The 23,367-nt window shown below is 41.6% G+C and overlaps 2 protein-coding genes and 1 long non-coding RNA gene across 12 annotated transcripts in view; 1 reads left to right on the top strand and 2 right to left on the bottom strand.

The window, feature by feature from the left end:
• Nucleotides 1–463, bottom strand: part of cep192 (centrosomal protein 192) — a 228,056-nt gene extending 227,593 nt beyond the window's left edge. For 4 of the 8 annotated variants that reach the window (XM_072258373.1, XM_072258382.1, XM_072258388.1 and 1 more), the window contains exon 1: nucleotides 158–448. The gene's annotated coding sequence lies outside the window, so the exon portion shown is untranslated. Of the gene's footprint in view, nucleotides 1–157 lie in introns of all 8 variants that reach the window. The other 4 variants (XM_072258416.1, XM_072258424.1, XM_072258457.1 and 1 more) reach the window with 3 other exon arrangements.
• LOC140197904 (uncharacterized) lies at nucleotides 347–8,861 on the top strand. 2 transcript variants are annotated; one of them, XR_011886050.1, is made up of 3 exons: nucleotides 347–576; nucleotides 7,158–7,306; nucleotides 7,959–8,861. It is a non-coding gene; the product is annotated as an uncharacterized lncRNA (long non-coding RNA). The 2 variants fall into 2 exon arrangements; XR_011886051.1 differs by lacking the exon at nucleotides 347–576 and adding an exon at nucleotides 2,510–4,030.
• On the bottom strand, nucleotides 2,426–20,565 carry seh1l (SEH1-like (S. cerevisiae)). Of its 2 annotated transcripts, none has more exons than XM_072258481.1 (9): nucleotides 20,326–20,565; nucleotides 16,053–16,103; nucleotides 13,020–13,166; nucleotides 12,230–12,441; nucleotides 10,817–10,915; nucleotides 9,354–9,494; nucleotides 8,995–9,152; nucleotides 6,828–6,990; nucleotides 2,426–3,960 (listed from the first exon to the last, which is right to left on the bottom strand). In XM_072258481.1, exons 1-9 carry the CDS (start codon nucleotides 20,434–20,436, stop codon nucleotides 3,741–3,743), a joined length of 1,302 nt encoding a protein of 433 aa, XP_072114582.1. In that variant the 5' UTR covers nucleotides 20,437–20,565; the 3' UTR covers nucleotides 2,426–3,740. The 2 variants fall into 2 exon arrangements, with proteins under 2 accessions (XP_072114582.1, XP_072114573.1); XM_072258472.1 differs by lacking the exon at nucleotides 2,426–3,960 and adding an exon at nucleotides 3,975–4,902.
• Nucleotides 20,566–23,367: the final 2,802 nt, after the last annotated feature.

The following is a 23,367-nucleotide window of genomic DNA, read 5'->3' as shown; positions in this document are numbered from 1 at the left end:
AAGTGTATCGCGCTTCAATCTCTAATCGAATCCGTACACTTTAGCCTTTACATTATATACACAAAAGTTTTGAGCAGCGGAATAAAGCACACCGAACAATAAAAAGTCTGGAGAGGTTTCTAACAAAAGTACAACGTTTAACCCAGGGAATACTTACATAAATTCATCAGATCAATAACTACTTGTGATGCTATAAACAAAGCGCCCAAGTAAGCAACTCCTTCGGGGGTAGGCCCCGGACTCGCGGTGCTCAAGGCGCGCAGCTCAAAGGGGCCGAGCCCTGTCGATGTAAGCATGCGCAGCTCGAAGGGGACGAGCTCTGTCGATGTAAGCATGCGCAGCAATTCTTCCACCAAACGGTCGAGTTTAACCACATGACGGCGCCAAATATTTCGGCGCCTGGGGCGCGCGGCCCGTTGCTGTGACGTAATTGCGTTTGCTGCCGTAAAACAACAGTATTTCACGAGACACACATCAAAGTTGCTGGTGAACGCAGCAGGCCAGGCAGCATCTCTAGGAAGAGGTACAGTCAACGTTTCAGGCCGAGACTCTTCGTCAGGACTAACTGAAGGAAGAGTGAGTAAGGGATTAGAAAGTTGGAGGGGGAGGGGGAGGGGGAGGGGGAGGGGGAGGGGGAGGGGGAGGGGGAGGGGGAGATGGAGATCCAAAATGATAGGAGAAGACAGGAGGGGGAGGGATGGAGCCAAGAGCTGGACAGGTGATAGGCAAACGGGGATACGAGAGGATCATGGGACAGGAGGTCCGGGAAGAAAGACGGGGGGGGGGGACCCAGAGGATGGACAAGGGGTATAGTGAGAGGGACAGAGGGAGAAAAAGGAGAGTGAGAGAAAGAGGCCCTTACACTTCCTCCCTTACCACCATTCAGGGCCCCAAACAGTCCTTCCAGGTGAGGCAACACTTCACCTGTGAGTTGGCTGGGGTGATATACTGTGTCCGGTGCTCCCGGTGTGGCCTTTTATATATTGGCAAGACCCGACGCAGACTGGGAGACCGCTTTGCTGAACATCTACGCTCTGTCCGTCAGAGAAAGCAGGATCTCCCAGTGGCCACACATTTTAATTCCACATCCCATTCCCATTCTGACATGTCTATCCACGGCCTCCTCTACTGTAAAGATGAAGCCACACTCAGGTTGGAGGAACAACACCTTATATTCCGTCTGAAGAGCCTCCAACCTGATGGCATGAACATCGACTTCTCTAACTTCCGCTAAGGCCCCACCTCCCCCAAGTACCCCATCTGTTACTTATTTTTATGCACACATTCTTTCTCTCACAACACATATCAAAGTTGCTGGTGAACGCAGCAGGCCAGGCAGCATCTCTAGGAGGAGGTGCAGTCGACGTTTCAGGCCGAGACCCTTCGTCAGGACTAACTGAAGGAAGAGCTAGTAAGAGATTTGAAAGTGGGAGGGGGAGGGGGAGATCCAAAATGATAGGAGAAGACAGGAGGGGGAGGGATGGAGCCAAGAGCTGGACAGGTGATAGGCAAAAGGGGATACGAGAGGATCATGGGACAGGAGGTCCGGGAAGAAAGACGGGGGGGGGGGGGAACCAGAGGATGGACAAGGGGTATAGTGAGAGGGACAGAGGGAGAAAAAGGAGAGCGAGAGAAAGAGGCCCTTACACTTCCTCCCTTACCACCATTCAGGGCCCCAAACAGTCCTTCCAGGTGAGGCAACACTTCACCTGTGAGTTGGCTGGGGTGATATACTGTGTCCGGTGCTCCCGGTGTGGCCTTTTATATATTGGCAAGACCCGACGCAGACTGGGAGACTGCTTTGCTGAACATCTACGCTCTGTCCGTCAGAGAAAGCAGGATCTCCCAGTGGCCACACATTTTAATTCCACATCCTATTCCCATTCTGACATGTCTATCCACGGCCTCCTCCACTGTAAAGATGAAGCCACACTCAGGTTGGAGGAACAACACCTTATATTCCGTCTGAAGAGCCTCCAACCTGATGGCATGAACATCGACTTCTCTAACTTCCGCTAAGGCCCCACCTCCCCCAAGTACCCCATCTGTTACTTATTTTTATGCACACATTCTTTCTCTCACAACACACATCAAAGTTGCTGGTGAACGCAGCAGGCCAGGCAGCATCTCTAGGAAGAGGTAAAGTCGACGTTTCGGGCCAAGACCCTTCGTCAGGACTGTACATCTTCCTAGAGATGCTGCCTGGCCTGCTGCGTTCACCAGCAACTTTGATGTGTGTTGCTTGATGAACAAGCTACCTTGATTGGTCCTACATAATCCATATCCCAGGTCTTATAGCATCCATCATGAATTATTTCATATTGCTCAATGAACCTTTTGTAGCATTTTCTGTTCCCCACCCCACCCCCAAGTTTGTGGTATACAATATCCAACAGATATGACAAATAAAAGGTATCTGATCCAGGTTTCAGGCAATCTTTATTTTCAATATTAAATAGGTAAAACGTTGCACTTTTTAAAGTACTTCAATACTTACATATAAATACAATTTTACAAAGACAACTTTTTGTTTTTGTCAACTTCTTACTCTGCATGTGGGGATACTGAAATTAGTCTGTGATTCAATCAAATACATTCATTTACTGCTAACTTGCTAATACATGAGAATCAGAACACATTCTGGATTCAGTATGATCAGACTGATCTTTCTTTCAGAGCCACATCCCTGTACTAGCACCATATCGCTGACCCTTAATATCAGAGCAGAGAAGTCCAAAGATTCAATATTCCCTACATGAAGAAATTACTTCTCAGCCTAACCCTAAATGGCCCTCTTCACTCTCAGTACTGAAACATTGATAATTCCTTCCCCCCTCCACCCCATGAGATCCTCCAGCACTGTTCATTGTTCCTGAATGGCCACCCCAGATTTTGAGACTTGTACCTCCTTCCCCCTGCCCCACAATGTCCAGATACCCTATGCTAGGAGAAGCATAATTTCTGCCCCTACCCTGTCAAGTCCCATAAGGAATTTGCATACTTAATAATACTCATTTTCAGTTAAGGGAGAAAGAATAAGTAAAATCTATTCCAAGAGAGAAAATAATTCAATTGCTTGATTACTGATGCAAAAAGTATAAAAGAGTCAGGTTTTTTTGCATTCCCTTTATTATTTTATCAAAACTGTATAATAAATTTTACACTCAATCCATTTTCTGGTTAAATATGTCAAACCCCAGGCAACGAGGTGGCGTATTTCAGCTCAAACTTATACAGGAATGTCAAATATGAGCACAGCTTATACAGTCATCCTGCAAACACACTGCATGCATCACTCCTTGTGTGGTTTCAAACATATTTAAAACATAGAATTTTTTCTCAAAAAACACAAAGTCTTACAAAAAAATTGTCAAATAATTTCAAAATGTACATTTCTCCCAACATTCCCTTATAAAACAGAACTATCCAAATTTTTTTAAAAATCATTTCACTGTAAGTATTGTTCTTAAGGCACACCTACAAGTTGGTCTACCAACCATCATTGAATACAGTCGTCAATTGCAGCCTAATAAACCTGACTCTGATTCAATCTTAAGTATTCTGATAGTATTAAATTAATAAGGTTTTCAACATCAGATCAACTACATAGTTCTGTAATTCAAATATTGATTAAGCTAATAAACTATCCATTGAGAAACTTATTCTGTACATTAGAAGTGTGAGTAAAATTAAGTTAGCAGAAACATACACAATTATCACCTCTGCATAAGTAGACATTTTTATTGCACCCCCTCATTCTCAAGTAAGGAGTTAAGCGATCTGTTGGAGTAACGACTTTGAGAATTACGATACTGAAGATGGGTTGTGTCAGCATCACAAGACTGTTCTGCCATAGGAGGAGGAAGAAGAGGAGGAGGAGGAGGAGGAGGAAGCGGAAGCTGGGCATAACTGGACCATCTCGATCCAGCCCTAGCATGGTCCGAAGTGGGAAAGAAAGGCCTGAAACGATGTAGAGGAAGACAGGCGAGAGAGAAAAATGGGACAAACGAACAAAAGACAAAGAAATATGGTGAATACAAGAAAATGAAAGATACAAATGCCTAAAATAATAAAAGTAAAATACCATGACTTGGTTAGGAAAGTAACCACGTAAGGCAATTTAATGTATCCATTCAATGATCTTTAACTACTTTTTACTTGTATTTTCAAATAGTTCATAAATTATGTAAACACAGTAATTATTAATCAATAAGTATTACCAAAGTTTGGAGAAAGGAAAATAGGAAATTAGAAATATGACGATGATTTAAAAAAACGAGTACACACAATACTGACAATGTAAACCTCAATTTATTTAACCTGTTCCAATTGGAACACGTAACATTCTTGGTCCCACACTGGGAAGATGGCACATATCTGCTAGGGGTTATATATCCTCAACAGTACTTTCAATGTGTAACACCAGAGTGGTCACTGCATCATATGTGTAGTCACTATTTAGAAGAGTACCATAACACAAAATCAATTTAAATTCTATTCATTCAGTTTGAAGAATTCTCTGTAATCTTGGTCATTTGAATGTTATATATAGCTTCCAAAGCTGAAAATTAGGTTTCAAGGCTGCTTCTACAGTGCAAAGCTCTTTGCCTCTCCTTTGAGCTGCCTGTACATTGGTGCCAACTGTTCAAAACAAAAACACTAACAGGGAGAAAAAATATTTAATTTTATGAAGCTTTCCATCCAAGGTTATTAGCAAGCAGGTTGGTCTTTGGAGATATCAGTTGTCACTGGGGAAGGGTGAAGGGAGTTCACATTCCATTCCTGTGTGCATGCAACAAGCAGCAAAACAGCAAGGTTACTCCGGTTAGCTTGAGATCAGTTGTGTTTTCTTTCTGCTGAAAAGGGCATTGTGAGTGTAGAGGTGAGATGTATCAGAGTTTCCTAAAAGAAAAAAAACACATGGACCTTTGCTTTAACCACATTTCATATTTGCCAACAATTGGTTCGTAATTTTTGGATTGGGGAAACGAAGATGTTTGAAATGTAACTTATTCTCTAATCTTTCATTTGTACAATTAAGTAGAAGATCACAAATTATCTTCTGATAGCTCTGGAATCATTTCTTGGGAAAATTATTGTAAATATTGTTAAGATGCAAGTAATATTCACAACTACAAACTCAAAAAGCATTAAATCCAGGAGAATAAAGGCTGGGAAAATTAATGCCCTGAACCACCACGTTTACTCTTAATGTTTTCCCACACTGCCAAGATTCTAAGTTTAACCAAACTATGTAGATTTCCTCAAAAAGGAATCAAAAGCTACTTCTCAAGTAAGTTAACTGAACAAGTACAGACAACTAGGGATAGAAAAAAACATTGTTTTCTTCCCTATGAATACAAAATAGCACTCAAACAGCAGCATATTAATCTGGGTCAAAATAACAAAAAAACATTCCTGATTGAGAAGCTATTTATTTTCAATGAAACCACTTCAATGTGGCCACAAGATATTAATGAAGAGCCTGCAGAAAATAACAGAAGAGATTAACTAGTTTAAGATCACTAAATAAGTTTAAAACATTTGAGAAATTTGTTTCCTTGTTTATTTTATTTACATTGTTTTGTGTCTAGATTTCCTCAAGAACATTATATGGATTTACGATAAACTTTACAGGACCTTGCATCCAAATTTCAAACATTCATTGGAAACAAAGTCGTCTCTCCGAATTTTAAGGAGAATTATTGCTAACTCAGTGTTAAAGTATTGAGTGGCTAATCAAAGCTCCAGAAATCCCCTTAGCAAATTCACAGATTATAATTTTAATCCTGGAGAATAACGACCTCCTGGATTCACAAGGGGAATCTGGACAGGGCTCCCGGCAGAGTAACTTCCTATTCATTTGCAAGCAGACTACTCCTGACAGTGGAGGAAAAACATTTAACCCAAATCCTAAAAATATATACACTTTGCTGTAAATTCCTAGACCACTGCTATCTATATCTTGGAGGTTTGATTTACAACTAGACAGATTAACCTATAAAGTAATTTACTCTTTTAGGCACAAGCTCATAGTAATGCTGTAATTGTAATAGGACTTGAATTAAAAATGGACATTGTGTGCAATGAAAAATTTCCAGTTTTTGCAACAAATGTACAAAACAGTGTTTGATGTCTGTTATTTGATAGAATTTTATTCATTTAATATTTCAAATGTTTTGTTATCTTGATACATACATCACTCATTCAAAATAACCCATGGACACCATGCAGTAAGTAAAGCACTCAATTTCTATTGTTATATCTTCATCTTGAGAAGTCATGGTACTTAGTATGTGGTTATGGCTGTATTCATCATTGAAATGAACTTGTCACCATATTTGAAGAACTTAAGACCACAAATGTGCAATTTTAAAATTACGCTAGAATCAGAGGTCTATTCACAAATTTCTCTCAATACTCTTAGTAGCAGCAGCAGCATGATTACACAACTTCAAAAAGAAAATGTGTTCAATTTCGTAGTGCAGAAAATGGCCAAGGATGGCTAATACCACCTAGCAGCAATTGTAAAAATGGACTCCCAAGTGCCCAAAATCCTGATGACCACCCACCTTCTCCTCACATCATCACGCACATTGTATCTTAGAGAACTTCTTGCCTGAGAGTAAAGATGTAAAGTGCAGTGAATCCAATGAGTATTTGTTGCAGGTTTTGATTAATTGTACCTGGTGTACATGAGATTGCTGCGCTCAGTTACTAGCTCACATTGGATAAACAACAGTTAAGTGAAATTTATTACCCTCCAAAGTGTGACCTGGTGTCCACATTTCAGTTCAGGATCTGAACTGAAGGGACCATCAACCTACCTCCCTCCAGCAGATGATCCATTAAATGCATTCTGCAAGGATGAATTGCTTAACACTGCAGAAGGATTAAGAATTCCCATAGACTGTTGGTTTAAAGCACCATTTACAGGACTTCCATCTCCTTTCAATACGCCTGTGCATTTCCAAGTGTCCATATAGTTAGCTGCAAAATTAAAAGCACTGGAACTTTAGTCTTTCACATTTCAAACTTCAAGGATTCTAAATCCCTAGCAAACACAAATGAACATTTCATGCAGCTCCTAGGGGAACTATGTGTTCTCAACCCTTCAGTAATACCATTGTTCTAAAAATCTACCTTTAACACTGTAGTGACGACGAGCCACAAATCAGGACAAAACTCTATCCAAAGATTTCAGGAAGGAATTCCAGTGTACAGGACCAATGGAGAGGAAATCAAAATTGAGGATGTCAGACCAGGTTTTTCAGAAAATTAAAAGAGATTACAGAAAAAAGGGAAGGTAAGGAGATGAAATGATTTAACTACAGATATTTTTTCCCCAATTCATGGCACTGCTGGAATCATACCCAATAAAGGTCAGCAAGTTGAGGGTGATGGGTGACCAGAACTCAAATTTATTAAATGGAAATGGGAAAGTGGCCATGAGAGCAATGGAATTGTGGGGTCAGGAGATAGCAAAACCTAAAGATAGAGCAGCAGTGGGCTGAGGAAGCTTCTGCCTTTCAATTATTACTTTCCATCTGACTTCATTAATCTACGTTTATTTTGAGAATTATTCCAATCAAAGTAGAATAAAAACTGGTGGGCTGGCCAGATATGTTTCACTGGTCTCAGTTTCCAAGTACTACTCTATTAGCCAGGAGTTCTCCTTTTACCTTCACCCATTGCCTCTAATAGTTCTTTTGCCTCTTACTAATTCAACTTTATTTTCTTCTCTTGAGGACTTGGGTCTTCATTATTTTGCAAGTAAATTAAGTGCAGATAGACTTTCCACATTGGGTTCAAGGCCATGTTTGAATTTGTCACTTGCTCAGATTTACCCCAAATAGCAGTGTCATCAGGACCGGAAACCCAGTCACTTTTTCCTGGCATAATCCCGAGCATCATGCTCACATGTAATGTTTCTTCTGCTTTATCCTATAACTCTACAGCTGAATTGCTCACCAGGAACGTCATGAGGCAACTGATAGAGGCCAAAGACAAATATTAAATAAACAAGAGAAAATAAATCTGTATAGACTACTGTGAGGGGATCCAGGAGTGCCTATTAACTGTTTGAAGAGAGACAGAGAGAGAGTTATTTATCATCAATGGTTTGTTTTGTAAAGAGAGAGAGATGAAGATTGACAGTTGGACTGTCACGTCAGGGCACAGTAGGTAACTTTGGAGATAATACTGAGCAGCTCGAAGGTTGCTATGGTGACCAACAGCACATTATTGATGTTACTTTCAAGGACTTGTTGCCTGCTTGCATTTCTTTACAGACAAAGGAAGGTGGGACTCTTTGAATGACAGGTGATGCTCAGCACAGGGAAATAAAGTAGGAGGTCAGATGATACAGACCTCAGACACATGATCCGGACACTGAATGCGCATTGTTATGCCCGCAGAGAAAGTGGGTTTTGGAGGATCGATCAGGCGGATTGATCCAACTGCTCTGCCAGTGAAAATTCAAAGGCAAGACTGGTGGGGAGTTGTCCATGTGTCCGACCCTGGCCTGGGTATATAGCTCCACCACACCGAAATTCGGTCCCCTTTGTTGGTGACTTGTGAAGGATTTCAGAGGACGACAAGAAGATCGACGGCAACAGCTCACCTGAAGACTCAACTTATTCTCTCTCTCTCTCTCTCTCTCTCTACATCACTATTCAACTACATACCACAAACTGAACTGAACTTTACTCAACATCGTAAGACTGTATCTTTTTACCCCCAGACTTAAAGAAGCTTGGTTTTCATACATATATTTCCACACTTACTGATTTGCGTATATATATACATATATATATATTCATTGCTAACCTGTGATTTATTTACTTTGATATTACTGTATTGCATTGTTGTTAATAAATATTATTAGTTATTAGCAATACTAGACTACAAAGTGGTTTCTATTTCTGCTGGTTTCTTTATCCCCGTCACGGGGTCCGTGACACTACTTAACTGGACTTTGAAATTAAAGATCACCTTTCCATAATCTGACACATCCATCATCTCCAGAGGATGCCAAAACTGTACCAGTGATGTTCCAGCTGACACGCCATACTTGAGAATTGTGATTATCAAACTGTGCCACAGTCTGAATTTCAAATTTTGCTGGGCCTCCGGAACTACTCAATTCTTTTCTGTGGGAAAAGATGATGAACATTTAATAGCATTCTTTATATTGTCTATGCAACTGGTTAGAAGTCAAAAGATAAGTACAGAAAGATCAGGAAGAAACAACATGCATCAGTCTTAAAAAGATAACATCAGTTTTGCTCACTCAAAGAAACTTAAAGTTCATAATGGTGCCATGATGAAATTAGGATGAAAGTATTTCCTACCTTAATGGTTTTAGTGTGAAAATTCGAACATCTTTATTTGCTACTGCAAGAATATGAAATGATCTTCCAAGGTTTGGAGCAAAAGCAATATCATGCACAGGATCAGTAACAGTAATTAAGGTTTCTGCTTTTGCATATTTCCTAAAATATAAACAAAATATCAAATTAGAATTCTTTTATTTATTCTTTGTACCAATTTTCTTTTCAACTCAATTCTCAACTAATGGACCAAGTGCATAACTTTAAAATTATTTTACTCATTGGAGAACAAAAAAGACAAAATGTGGCTCAAAAGATTAAATGCTTTAAATACACTTAAAACATACAAAATCTGCAGATTTAAAAACTTAGATGAACTGCAGTACCACCTTATTTTTAAATGCATTGTCTACATTATTGTTGGGGGAAATGTCAATCATACCCACACAATAAGTTATAATTATTAATTACACAATGTTACTGAGTTTATCATTTGTGCTTTGTTATAATCTTGCCAGTGTTCAGTAAGACAACAGGGCCAGGCAGAAACAACATTAAAAAATCATTGTTGAAATGAGGATAGATTCTGGGCTCTATGGTTGGAACACTTCATCAATATCCTTTGCTTTAAATTGACACCAGTTGGGACAAAAGTGAAATAAAGCTACAATTGATTTCCAGAGGCCCGATTAATGAGAATCTTTGCTTGCTAATGGGTGACAAAGTGGTTAGCTCCACTGCCTCACAGCCCTAAAGGCTCAGTGTTCAATCCTGACTGTGGGCTTCATTTCTATGAGATCGCACTTGTTTTGGTGACTCAATAGATTTACCTGGATGCTGTGTTTTCTTCCTTCATTTTAAGGGCACTAAGGTTAAGATTGGGTAGGGGAAGTTCGTGGAACTCTTTTTTGTGAACACCTGGCTGTTTAATACAAAATCTGTCCACCAATCTTTCTTCCAGCACATATCTTTCCTTTTTCTTATTAATTCTTGGGATGTCATAATTCCAGGTAAAAACCTACGTTTACCGCCCATTCCCAAATGATCTTATAAAAAGTGGCGGTGACCAAACTTCTTGAAGTGTCACAGCACACTTGGTGAAGATGCTCCCATTGTACATAGTGATCTGCTCATCCATTTCAGAGAACAGTTGGGAGTAACCACATCACTACGGATGACAACACAACAGATATATATTTACTATAGATTTCCTTTACTAAAGAGAATCAATGAACAATTCTAAATATCTAATAGTTTTATGCTTATTCTTCATAATAGCTTTATTTATTCCACATGCGTTTGTTAACTGAGTTTAAATTCCACATCTAACATGGTGAGGTCTGAATTAAAGTTTCTGGATTATTAAACTGTACCTGGTGATCACTAGCCCAACAAGATTGCTATTATGTTGTCATTAAAAATAAGGAAAGAATGTTAGAAAAACATCAAAAACTATTTCTATAACGCTCTGTATCATAGCATACCTGGTGTTTTCATTATATTCATAAATTTGAACCTTGCCACCAATGTTTGTGCTACTGTCATCACTTCCCACTGCTATCATAGGCGAATGAGAACGGGAACTGTAATGAGAAACAGAATTGGAGAAACTTTAAGGTGTTTTTGTGTGTGTGTGTGCGTACGTATTTTTTTTATTAGTACTGTGTTAAAGTCTTAGGTGCATAGCTAGGGTGCCTAAGACTTTTACACAGTATTGCAGTAATTTTATGTGTTGCACTGCTGTAAAAGGAAACTAATCTCATGGCATAGGTGAGTGATGATAAACCTGATTCTGATATCGGTCTCAGAACTGAAAAAGTGGGGAGCACCAGAGACATACTGAAATAATCAATAAATCAATTGTTTGGAATCAAATGACCTTGCCTCGTATCTCAGGACTGGGAGTATCTACCTTCTCTGCCACCTGTCCCACACCCCTCCCACAGCATTCCACCCTCACCATTCCCTACATTCTCTGCTCCCATCAGATTTACAAACTCGCTCAGTGCTCCACGTTGACAAGTACAGTACTGTGCCAATGTCTTAGGCACCCTAGCTATATATATGTGACCAAGACTTTTACATGGTAAGATACATATAACACCTGGGAAAGGTTTCACTGCCAACATAATGGTCTTTCCGTGTTTGGGTTATGGTTAGAGATAACGGGTGCTTTGGAATGTGAGCCGTCCAATGAAGGGAGTGTGTTTTCACGTTGTGTGCTTGACACCGGTGTGACCTGGGTCTTTTGTTGGGCCAGAGATGAAAGGGGAAAACGCCAAAGAGAAGAGGTCATAGGACTCGACCCAGAGTGGGGCCATGATTCGACGAAGCCCAGGGAGATCAAAGGAGAATCAGCGAAGGGGAAACCGTGCGCTCCAACTTGTGCACGTTAGACTGCTTCATTAAAATGGGCCCTTTTCTTTGTTATTGCTTTTTCTTTACTTACCCTTTAGTCAAATTAAGAATTATAAAGCTAAATTGTTTAATTGTAAGCTGTGTACTGTCCGTTATTTCGTGGCACTTATTTGTAACAGTAATAAATCACACAACATCCACACAAATGGGGGGTTTCGGGGTGGGCTTGCACCTCAATCTCACACGTTTGGTGGGGCTGGAGATTGTCTTCCCAAGACTTACGCAGCCGACAGAACCAGAGTGTTTCACATAAACTATATATCTTTTCAAGGAAAGGTCCAGTCTGTGTGCTAACTTACACCGTATTTGAAGGCTGCACTTTGGTTTGTTAAAATAATTAATTTTTTCAAATCAATGAGAATATGGGTTGCAATCACTGCCGATTCTACACAACCAGACTGTCTGGTTCAGTTAACATGACTTGAATAACAGAACAGTGCTTTAGTGTAAATAACCAGTCAGCACATGCACTTCCTCACCTGGAAGGGTTCCAGGAAATACAGCTGCAATTCAGTTTGCATGAGATCTCATGCTGCAAGGACCACTGACTCAGGTTCATGACATCTGGGGCCTCATATATCCGCACCACCCCATCTGCAGAGCAGGTGGCGAGAACCAAGCCCATGTGCTTTGGGGCAAATTTCACATCTGTCACTGAAGTTCTGCTGTCCACTAGTGTAGTCCTCTTCACCTGTTTGGAAGCAGGCATTTAATTCTATTAATATGCAAGTTGCTAATAACATCTTAATTGCAGTTTTCTACCTCACAATGCTAAAAAAATTCATGATACTCTTCTAAATGAACCTAAAGAAAAGGTTGGTTATTGGATCCTGAGGGAGAAACATAAACAAATACATTTCTGTTATATTGGAACATGAGAAATGAGTAAATCAAGTTGCTTTCAAAGAAGCACAGTTTTGATTGCTGTGCTAGAACCTTCTTAAAATACAGGGTTGAAAGTTCTGTGAAAAGGTAAACTTGAAAATGTTGCAAGAACAGCCTCACTCATTCACAGCTACATAAGCAGAGATGGAAACTGTTGGACAAAGTTAAAATCAAAGTTGGTTTGGCAACTTTGTGTGCCAGATAATAATGCATTTTCTTGGAAATAAAGTACACTCAGTAATGTGTCTACAATTGCTTCGAAAATTAACCCAAATTGTCAAAACCATTTGGCTCTAAGTCTGAACAGGCAAGAATACTGTGTATATGAGGCAAAAGTAATTTGATCACAAGATTTGATTTGGTGGTGAAAAGATCCAAACTCACCCAATGACTTTGTCCTCGCAGTTTGTCATTAGACTCTCCCACGATCTCCTCCCACACAGCTGCAGTCCGATCAAATGAACAAGAGGCCAGCACCTGGCCAAACTCTGGGTGGGCCCATGTCACTCGCCATACTGATCCACTGTGTGTCTACAAAAGGAGTTTACATTAATAATAATCTCTATTAAGACCTGGAAAGCAGAGTGCTCCAACTATATGCATCCAAGTTAGAATGATGATCCAAGGTAGAATGGTAAGATAGAAGTGAAATGTACCATTGAGCCCATGTAATCAGTATAGGTCCATGTTTACATCCCACACAAGCCTCTCCCACCCCATTTCATTCATCTGCTAGCATACTAACATAGTCTCATCAAGTAGACTGCAGCTTAGGAGACAAATGGCACCTAACGGCAACTCCTCTGCTTGCACCTTCAGAAACAGCTCTATTTCCATCTTTAATATCTCTAATTTTCCCTTTCAGGGTTCTTTTGAAGACCCTACTCTGGAGTAGCACGTTGACTTCGGTTCTTTGCAGGAATGGGACCAGCTCTTGGGGTTTCACGACCTGCCGTTATTTGATATGCCAAGGATGTGGCCTAAGAGATTAGCTCCCCTTCGGAGTTCCAGGATCTCAGGGCTCTGGAGATGGGCGGACTGAAGGTCGGTGTCCCGACAGGAAATCGGTGTGTCATGAGAGACGGAAGATCTCTGGTTGTGTGCCCAGAGACCCAAGATCTTTGGGCACAGAACTCAGAAAAAGCGACGCAATGGACTTTTAACATCGTAAATCTACAAGTTGTTTGTTATTCTCCCCTCTCACTGTGAAACGGAGACAACTCTTTCTCCTTTATTAAGGGGAGGAGGGGAGAGGGGGAGGAGGAGGTGGAGGTGGAGGTGGAGGTGGAGGTGGAGGTGGAGGTGGAGGTGGAGGTGGAGGTGGAGGTGGAGGGGGAGGGGGAGGGGGAGGGGGAGGGGGAGGGGGAGGGGGAGGGGGAGGGGGAGGGGGAGGGGGAGGGGGAGGGAGAGGGAGAGGGAGAGGGAGAGGGAGAGGGAGAGGGAGAGGGAGAGGGAGAGGGAGCCAGCCTGTGGTATGTCGAATACTGGGTGAACGAGTAGTCTTTGTGGTAATGCAAGTCCGTGTCTTTGCTGTTGTTTTGCTCTACGCTTGAATGCTCGGTGGTGGGTGCCCATGCTTTTTTTTTGCTGGTGGGGAGGGGGGATCGTTGCTTTGTTGCCGCTTGTGTGTGGGGAGGAACTGGTGGGGGGCTGTAGGGCTCTAACATTTAACTGTCATTCATTCTTTGGGGGCACTCCTCTGTTTTCGTGGATGGTTTCAAAGAAAAAGCATTTCAGGATGTATATTGTATACATTTCTTTGACATTAGATGTACCTTTGAAACCTTTGAACAGCTTGTCATATGAAGAGTACTTGATGGCTCTGGGACTGTATTCACTAGAAATCAAAATGAAGGATGACCTCATTGAAACCTATCAAATGGTGAAAGGCTTTGATAGAGTGGATGTGGAGAGGATGTTTCCTATGGTAAGAGTGTCTAAGACTAGAGGACACAGCCTCAGAATAGAGGGCCATCCTTTTAGAACAGAGATGAGGAGAAATTTCTTTTGCCAGAGACGTGAATCTGTGGAACTTGTTGCCACGGGCAGCTGTAGTGGCCAAGTCTTTATGTATTTTTAAGGCAGAGGTCGACAGATTCTTGATTGGTCAGGGCATGAAGGGATACGGAGAGAAAACAGGTGGTTGGGGCTGAGGAAAAATGATGAAATGGTGGAGCAGACATGATGGGCCAAATGGCCTAATTCTGCTCCTATATCTTATGGTCTTATGTCTAAGATCTGAGTTGATTGGGTCTTAATTTTCTGAAGTTTTGAAGAATGAGAAATTATTTCATTGAAATACATACAAATTTAAGTGAAACTGATGGTATAGTTCACGAACCAAGTCCTAGAAATCCAAAAGAAAAACAAAGGAAGACAGAAAATACTCAGCAGGTCAGGCCACATCTATGGAGACAAAAACAATTTATGACTCTGGTCATCTGAAAGCTTATAAGTGACAAATAGATATGTAGAGAGGCTAGTTCCCTTGGTAAGAGAGTCTAAAATGAGGAGTCAGAATCTCAGGATACGGGCATGGCATTTTAGGCCTGAGACAAGGAGAAACTTTTTCCATTAATGGTTGTGATTAATTGGGATTCTCTAATCCAGATGGCCGGGAATGGCCAATCCTTCAGGGTGGTTGATAAACTGTTCAAAAAGAGTCAAGGCAATGGGGAGAAATACAAATCAGCAATACTCAAGCCCATTCACATACGTGTCCTTCTTCTGTTTGTTCCTTTCTCCCTTACCTTCCCTTTGTCATCTCACTTTTATTTAATCAATTCAAGCTGCAGCCATTTTAGTTATTAAAAGGTTTCTTCCTTCCCTCTCAAGAAATGGGAGATATTCTTAACAAGACAAGGCAGCAGGCCAGCATTCTCATCTATGCACCACAATGTTCGTGTGCACACATCACCATCAATCACCCCACCCTCACTACAATCTAGACAACAACAGAGCCATTGTGTGTATGATTTTTACAAAGAAGAGAAGCAAAAAGGGAGAAGAAAAAATAAATTAAAGAGAGCATCAACACGTGCCTCTTAGCTCCTGACATGAGGGACTATTCCCTCGCAAATAATAGTTTACCAGGATTATTTAAGTGAACAATAGTGTCAAACATATCGATGTTGACTCAGTATTACAGAAAAGCTCAATTATAGATTTATCTAAAGAACTACCATCAATTCAAAGAACAGTGAAGTATTTAAAGAATATTTACAAGTCAGTAAAAAGGATCACCAATTTACAAAAATTAGAAGAGACCAACATTTAGCATTTTCTTCCACCTGTAAGCTCATTATGTGAATACTATTTAAAGGCATACATGCGTGGGTAATGCATACACATAGTAACATCTACAACTGGAGTACACGGCAATACATGTCTCATAAACAACAGGGAGCATCCCATTACCTTCCAGCTCGCTGTGCAGTGCCATTCTTCAGTTTCACTCTTGTCCCACACCTGCCAAATGAGTGCAGCATAGGTTAAAAGGACACATTCAATCGACTCGCAGACAGCATTAGTCATTCCTGGTGTAAACCTGTAGTACTTTTATCCATAAGAAGCTCCTGAAATGGGATCTCACTGGTTGGTACATCACATAGATATGTGCAACCTGTAATCATTACAATTTGCTACCGGAGAAGCAAAGGATACTGTTGCAGCATATTTTCCTGATCTGCGGTCATTTATTTCTCCATGAGGCAAGAAAAGGAAGGCATGCTCTCAGAAAAGGAAGGCATGCTCTCACTTCTCACTCCTAAATGCCAGGCAGCAGATTCAACCATAACAGAACATAGAACAGTACAGCACAGTGCAGTACATACCCTTTTGCCCACAATGTTGTATTGACCTTATAACCTACTCTAAGATCAATCTAACCCTTCCATTCTACATATCCCTCCATTTTTCTATCAACCATGATATATCTAAGAGTTTCCCTAAAATATCCCTAATCTATCTGCTTCCACTACCATTCTTCGCACTACACTCCATGCGCCTACGCACTCTATGTGAAGAACTTCTGACATCACCCCCGCCTTACCTTCCTCCAATCATCTTAGAATTATGTTTCCTTGTATTAGCCATTTCCGCCTTGGGAAAATGTTTCTGGCCATCAACTCTATTCCTTATCACCGTGTTCACCTTTCATCCTCCTTCACTCCCAAGAAAAAAGCCTTAGCTCACTCAGCCTATCTTCAGAAGATCTGGTCCCGGCAGCATCTTAGTAAATCTCTCTGAAGCTTCCACATCCTTCCTATAACGAGGCAACCAGAATGGAACACAATATCCAACTGTAATCTTAACCAGGGTTTTATAGAGCAGCATTACCTCACAACTTTTGAACTCAATCCCCCAACTAATGAAGGTCAACACACTATATGCAACCGTATCAACTTATGCAGCAACTTTGAGGGGATCTATGGACATGGGCCCCAAGATCCCTCTGTACCTTCACACTGCTTTTAATCCTGCCAGTAACCCTGTATTCTGCCTTCAAATTCAATTTTCCAAAGTGAATCATTTCATATTTTTCTGGGCTGACTCCATCAGCTACTTCTCTATCGTCAATGTCTACAAGAACCTTCTACACTACTTCCACAATGAGCTTAAACACAGGTTGGAAGAGCAACACCTCATATTCATTCTATCTGGGTAGCGCTCCAACCTGATGCATAAACATTGATTTCTCTAACTTCCGGTCATTTCCCCTCACCTCTCTCTTTCTTTTTCCCCGTTCTGATTTCCCTCTTACCTCTTCTCTCTCCTCACCTACCAATCACCCTTCTGGTGCCCCTCCTTCTTCCCTGGTCCACTCTTTTCTCCAGATTCCTCCTTCTTCAGCTCTTTACCTCTTCTACCTATCACCTGCCAGCTTTTTACTTCATCCCTTTTCCTCATCCACCTTCCACCTCACTTGATTTCACCAATCACCTGCCAGCTTGTATTCCTCCTCCTCTCCCACCTTCTGATTCCTCTCCATAGACGTTGCCTGACCTGCTGAGTTCCTCCAGCATTTTGTGTGTTTCTCTGGATTTCCAGCATCCAAAGTACCTCTTGTGTTGTGGAAAGGGTGAGCAGGTTCAAGTACCTGGGCATCAACATCTCAGACGATCTATCCTGGACCCAATATATTGCTTCAATCAAGAAGAAGCCATGCCAATGGGTCTAGCTCATTGGGAGTTTGAGAAAACTTAGTATGTCACCAAAAACTGTTTCAGATTTCTACAGATGTATGATGGAGAGTTTCCTGACTGGTTGCATCACAGCCTGGTGTGGAAGTTCCTATGCACAGGATCATAACAGGCCGCAGACAGCTGCAGACTCAGCCACCTCCATCATGGTCACAACCATCCCCGCATTGAAGATATCTTCAAGAGGTGATGCTTCAGGTTAGATTGCTTCCATCACTAAGGACCCTCACCATTTATGACATGCCCTCCTCTTGTTACAACCATCAGGGAAGAGGAACAGGAGCCTAAAGACCCACACTCAATGATTCAGAAACAGCTTCTTCCCCTCCACCATCAGATTTATGAATGGTCCATGAACACTACCTCATTATTATTTTCTTTTACATTATTTGTTAATTTATAGCAATTTTATATATTTTCATTGTACAGTTGCCACAAATCAACAGAGTTCACAAATTTGTTTTAATAACTCTGGGGTACAGAACATTTTCCTCCTCATTTCCCTCCGAGATGGATGATCCCTTATTCTGAAACTAGGCCCTCTAATTTTATGATAAACTCACTAGCGTGAAACAATCTCTCAGCATCCATTCGCCAAACACTTGGAATAATAAATATTTCAATAAGGTTATCTCTCATCCCTCTAAACTCAAGTAACTATCAGCACAATTTATTTTCAAATGTCAACCTCTTCATCCCAGGAACCAACATCTTTAAGCCTTTACTGGATTACCACCAGTACAAATATACCACTCTTTTCCTCAGCAATGAGTGCAGTTCTGCTAAAAATTCCCTACTTTTGTACTTGATACCCTTGAAATAAAGCATTCCTTGCTGTACTTGCATGTTTACCCTTTTTGATTCATGCACAAGGTTTCCCATATTGTTTTTGTATTGTAATCTCATTGTACTTAAATCCATTAGTTTTGTCATTCCTTTTTCCAATGTATACGGGGTGGCAGGGTGGAGATATGTTGCTACCAAAGGAGGTGTAAGGCGCTCCTCCCTCTGCTAGTCTGCAGGTTATCCTTGGGTGGGTGTAGTACTTGCTTAGCCTCCCGATTAGGGTCACGTGAAGCGCTGGGAGCAGGTGGTGGATGGTTGTATGAGCAGCTGGTGCATACCACAAGACCAGGTTATATGACCATTGACGCCTGGCAGACCATCTCTGAAGAGTATTGAAAATGTCTTGTAAAGACAGTGGCCAGAAAAAAGGCCATGTTAAACTATTTCTGTAGAAAAATTTGCCAAGAACAATCACAGTTATGGAAAGTCATTGATTGCCCACGTCATATGACACAGCACATAATGAACATTACACCACATTTCCCCACAGTATACTTCGCCTGCCAACTTCTGTCCACTCATCCTACCTCTCCGTATCCCATTTTTATTTCTTTCCTCCTAACAACATCAGGGACTATTTGAACCATTCTGGTTTGAGGAGCAATTCCACTGATTCCTTACTAACATATTTAATTATGCATGACTTTAGCATCAATGGACCTTTCACCACCTGACTGAAAAACACCACTGTGTGCAGATGCTGCCCCATTATTTTTGTAATAAGACCAAAAACATTTGAACCAATGTAAAAGGTCATGGACCTTGCATGTTAGATACAAGACAGCAGATGCAACCTGGAACACAAAAAAAAACTGCTGGAGGGACCCAACAGATCAGGCAACATCAGTGAAGGCCAAGTTTCTGGTTGAAACCTTCCACCTGGACCTGACACAGTCTCTCAAGCTGAAACGTCACCTATTCTTTGCCTCCACTGATGCTGCCTCACCTACCAAATTCTTCCAGCAGTTTGTTTTATGACCTTTAAGCGCGAACTTTTTTCTCTCTCCACAAACATTCCCTGAATGCTGAATAATTTCCCTCCGTGGAAGGGCTGTTTAGATGCCGGGATAATTTGGAGGGGGTGGGGGGGTCCACAGGACAAGTATTGCACCTTCCACGGTTCCAGGCAATGGGGAGCGGTTTTGATTTGGGATGGGCAGGTCAGGGAGTCACGAAGAGTGGTCGGTCCTTGCAAAAAGGAGAGTGAGAAGATGAGATTGCTGAGATGAGATCGCATTCATAAAGAGGCCTGTGGGGTGAAAAGCGAAGGCAAACTCTGTTGGGTCTGAAGATAGGTGTTTTAGGAAGAGGACGGTGGAAACTGCTACACGTGGGGTGGGGTAAGTGGACTAGATGACAGTACATTTCTATCGCTATAGGTTGGTATACAATAGGGTTTTAAGAGAATCCGAGTCTTCATGTTCATCGGCCTTGGCCTGCTTTGGAGCTGGCAGCCGCGTGAAAACACCCCATACCCGGCACATCCCACTGACTGACTCCCGGAGAGTATTTTTTCTGCAAGGTCTTTGCCTTGTAGCCGTGGCCCAGGCCAGGAGTCAGACCCAGTCAGCGACCGGGAACATGTCCGGGCAAGGCTCGGGAATCATGGACCAGGCCCTGATACCGCCCGCAGCTTCCCCCACCTTCACGCTCTGGTCACTGGAGCAGGTCGCCATCCGTCGTCCGTGGAAATCGAAGGAGACATCGTGAATTAGGTCCTTATGATCAGCCGCGATGCTTCGAGCCACGAACATCGCTCTCGACTGGCTAAAATCACGGGGGTACGAAGCCGAGCGACAATACGCGACCCCAGAAGTGATTGGCAAGGCCAAAGCTTTGGCGCCGCGCTCGCCAGCCGCAATGACAGCAAGACCCCGGCAAGGGGCGCCTCATCCGGTGTGGTGGTAGCCATTGGACGGCAGGTGGAGCTGTATCTAATATTTGGCGTTGGAATTGGACGGTTCACTATTGTCATATGTACTGAGTTTCAGTGAAAAATTTGTCTTACGTATTGTTCATACGGGTCGTTATTGAGTTAAAAGAAGATAAAACAATAACAATGCAGAATAAGGTGGAACAGCTACAGATAAATTGCTACTACTACTACGTCGACTCAGGCCTAGGGGGCCGGTGTCGGGCAAATTGCGGTGCAGGTAAAACATAAGGTGCAAGATAATAACAAGGTCAGGAGTCCAATTTATCATACCATTTAATAGTTTTATTACATCAGAGTAGCAGCTGTACCTGAGCCTGGTGGTACCAGTTATCAGGCTTTCGCATCTTCTACCCGATGACGGGGGATAGAAGAGAGAGTGGCTGGGGTGGGTGAGGTCTTTAACATAAGACCAGAGGTCTATGAGATGTAGGAGCAGAATTAGGCCATTTGGCCCATTGAGTCTGTTATGCCATTTCATCATAGCAGATTCAATTTTCCCTTAACCCCAATCTCTTGCCTTGCCCCACCCCTGTATCCCTTCATGCCCTGACCAATCAAGAATCTATCATCCTCTGCCTTAATTATACATAAAGACATGGTCTCATAGCTGCCTGAGGCATCAAATTCCACAGATTCACTATGCTCTGGCTAAAGAAATTCCTCCTCATCTTTGTTCTAAAAGGACACTGCTCCATTCTGTGGCTATATCGTCTGATCTTAAACATTTCCACCATCAAAAACATCCACTCTATCAAGGCCATTCACCATTCGATAGGTTTCACTTAGGTCACCCCTCATTCTTCTGAATTCCAGTTAATATAGATGTAGAACCATCAGATGCTCTTCATATGACAAGCCATTTAATTCTGGAATCATTTTCATGAACCTCCCTTGAACCCTTCACAGGTGCAACACATCCTTTCAAAGATAAGCGGCCCAAAACTGCTCATAATATTCCAAGTGAGGTCTCACCAGTGCTTTATAAAATTTCAACATTACATCCTTGAGTTTTTACAGCAGTGCTCTTGAAATGAATGTTAACACATTTGTCTTCCTCACCACAGACTTGGCCTGCAAATTAGTCTTAAGGGAATCGTGCACAAGGACTCCCAAGTCCCTTTGTACTTCAAATTTTTGTAATTGCTCTCCTTTTAAAAAAAAAGTCAACCCTCTCATTTCTTCTACCAAATTGCATGCCCATACACTTCTCAATACTCTAGTCCATCTGCCATTTCTTTGCCCATTCTCCTAATCCGTCTGTAACTTCTCTCATTTCCTCAAAACCACCTGCTTCTCTACCTATCTTCATATCGTCTGCAGATTTTGCAACAAAGCCATCAACACCATGATCCAAATCATTGACATATAATGTAAGAAGAATCAGTCTCAACACAGACCCCTGTGGAATACCATTAGTCACCAGCAACCAACCAGAAAAGGATCCCTTTATTACCATTCTTTGCCTTCTGCCAATCAGCCACTGCTTTATCCATGCTAGAATCTTTCCTGTAATACCATGGGCTCGTAGCTTGTTAAGCAGCCTCGTGTGGCACCTTGTCAAATTTTTGTAATTTCTGAAAATTCAAGTACACAACATCAACCAATTGCCCATTGTCTATCCTGCTTGTTATTTCTTCGAAGAATTCTAACAGAGTTGTCATAAGATTTTCCCTTGAGAAAACCATGCTGATTATGGCCTATTTTATCATGTGCCTCCAAGTACCCTGAAACCACATCCTTAATAATGGACTCTAACATCTTCCCAACCACTGAGGTCAGACTAACTGGCCTACAGTTTCCTTTCTTCTGCGTCTCTCCCTTCTCGAAAAGTGGAGTGATATTTGCATTTTTAAATCTTCCAGAACCATTCCAGAATCTAGTGATTCTTGAAGTATCATTACTAATGCCTCCACAATCTTCAGCCAGCTCGTCCAGAACTCTGGGGTGTACACCATTTGGTCCATGTGACTTATCTAACTTCTGACCTTTCAGTTTCTCAAGAACTTTCTCGCTAGTAATGGTAACTTCACACACTTCATGACCCCTGACACCAGCAACTTCCACCATTCTGCTTGTTTCTTCCACAGTGAAGACCAATTCAAAATACTTATTGAATTCACCTGCCATTTCATTGTCCCCCACTACTACCTCTCCAGCATCATTTTCCAGTGGTCCATTATACATTCTCACCTCTCTTTTACACTTTTATGTATCTGAAGAAACTTTTGCTATTCTCTTTAATATTATAGGCTAGCTTACATTTATATTCCATCTTTACCTTCTTAATGACTTTTTTTAGTTGCCTTCTGTTGGTTTTTAAAAGCTTCCCAATCCTGTAACTTCCCACTAATTTTTGCTCTATTATATGCCCTCTCTTTGGCTTTGACTCCCCTTGTTAGCCATGGTTGTGTCATCTTGCCTTTAGAATACTTCTTCCTCTTTGGGATGTATATATCCTGTGCCTTCCAAATTGCTTCCAGAAATTCCAGCCATTGCTGCTCTGCTGTCATCCCTGCCGTTGTTTTTTTCCAATCAATTCTGGACAACTCCTCTCTCATGCCTCTGTAATTTCCTTCACTTCACTGTAATACTGATACATCTGACTTTAGCTTCTCCTTCTCAAATTTCAGGGTGAATTTGATTGTATTATGATCACTTGCCCCTATGGGTTCTTTTACCTTAAGGTCTCTAATCAATTCTGGTTCATTGCACAACACCCAATCCAGAATAGCTGATCCCCAAGTGGGTT

Source organism: Mobula birostris, chromosome 1 (genome assembly GCF_030028105.1).
Source record: "Mobula birostris isolate sMobBir1 chromosome 1, sMobBir1.hap1, whole genome shotgun sequence".
Lineage (NCBI taxonomy): Eukaryota > Metazoa > Chordata > Chondrichthyes > Myliobatiformes > Myliobatidae > Mobula > Mobula birostris.
The sequence above is the reverse complement of the archived record's forward strand: the minus strand, read 5'-3'. Positions and strand labels throughout refer to the sequence as shown.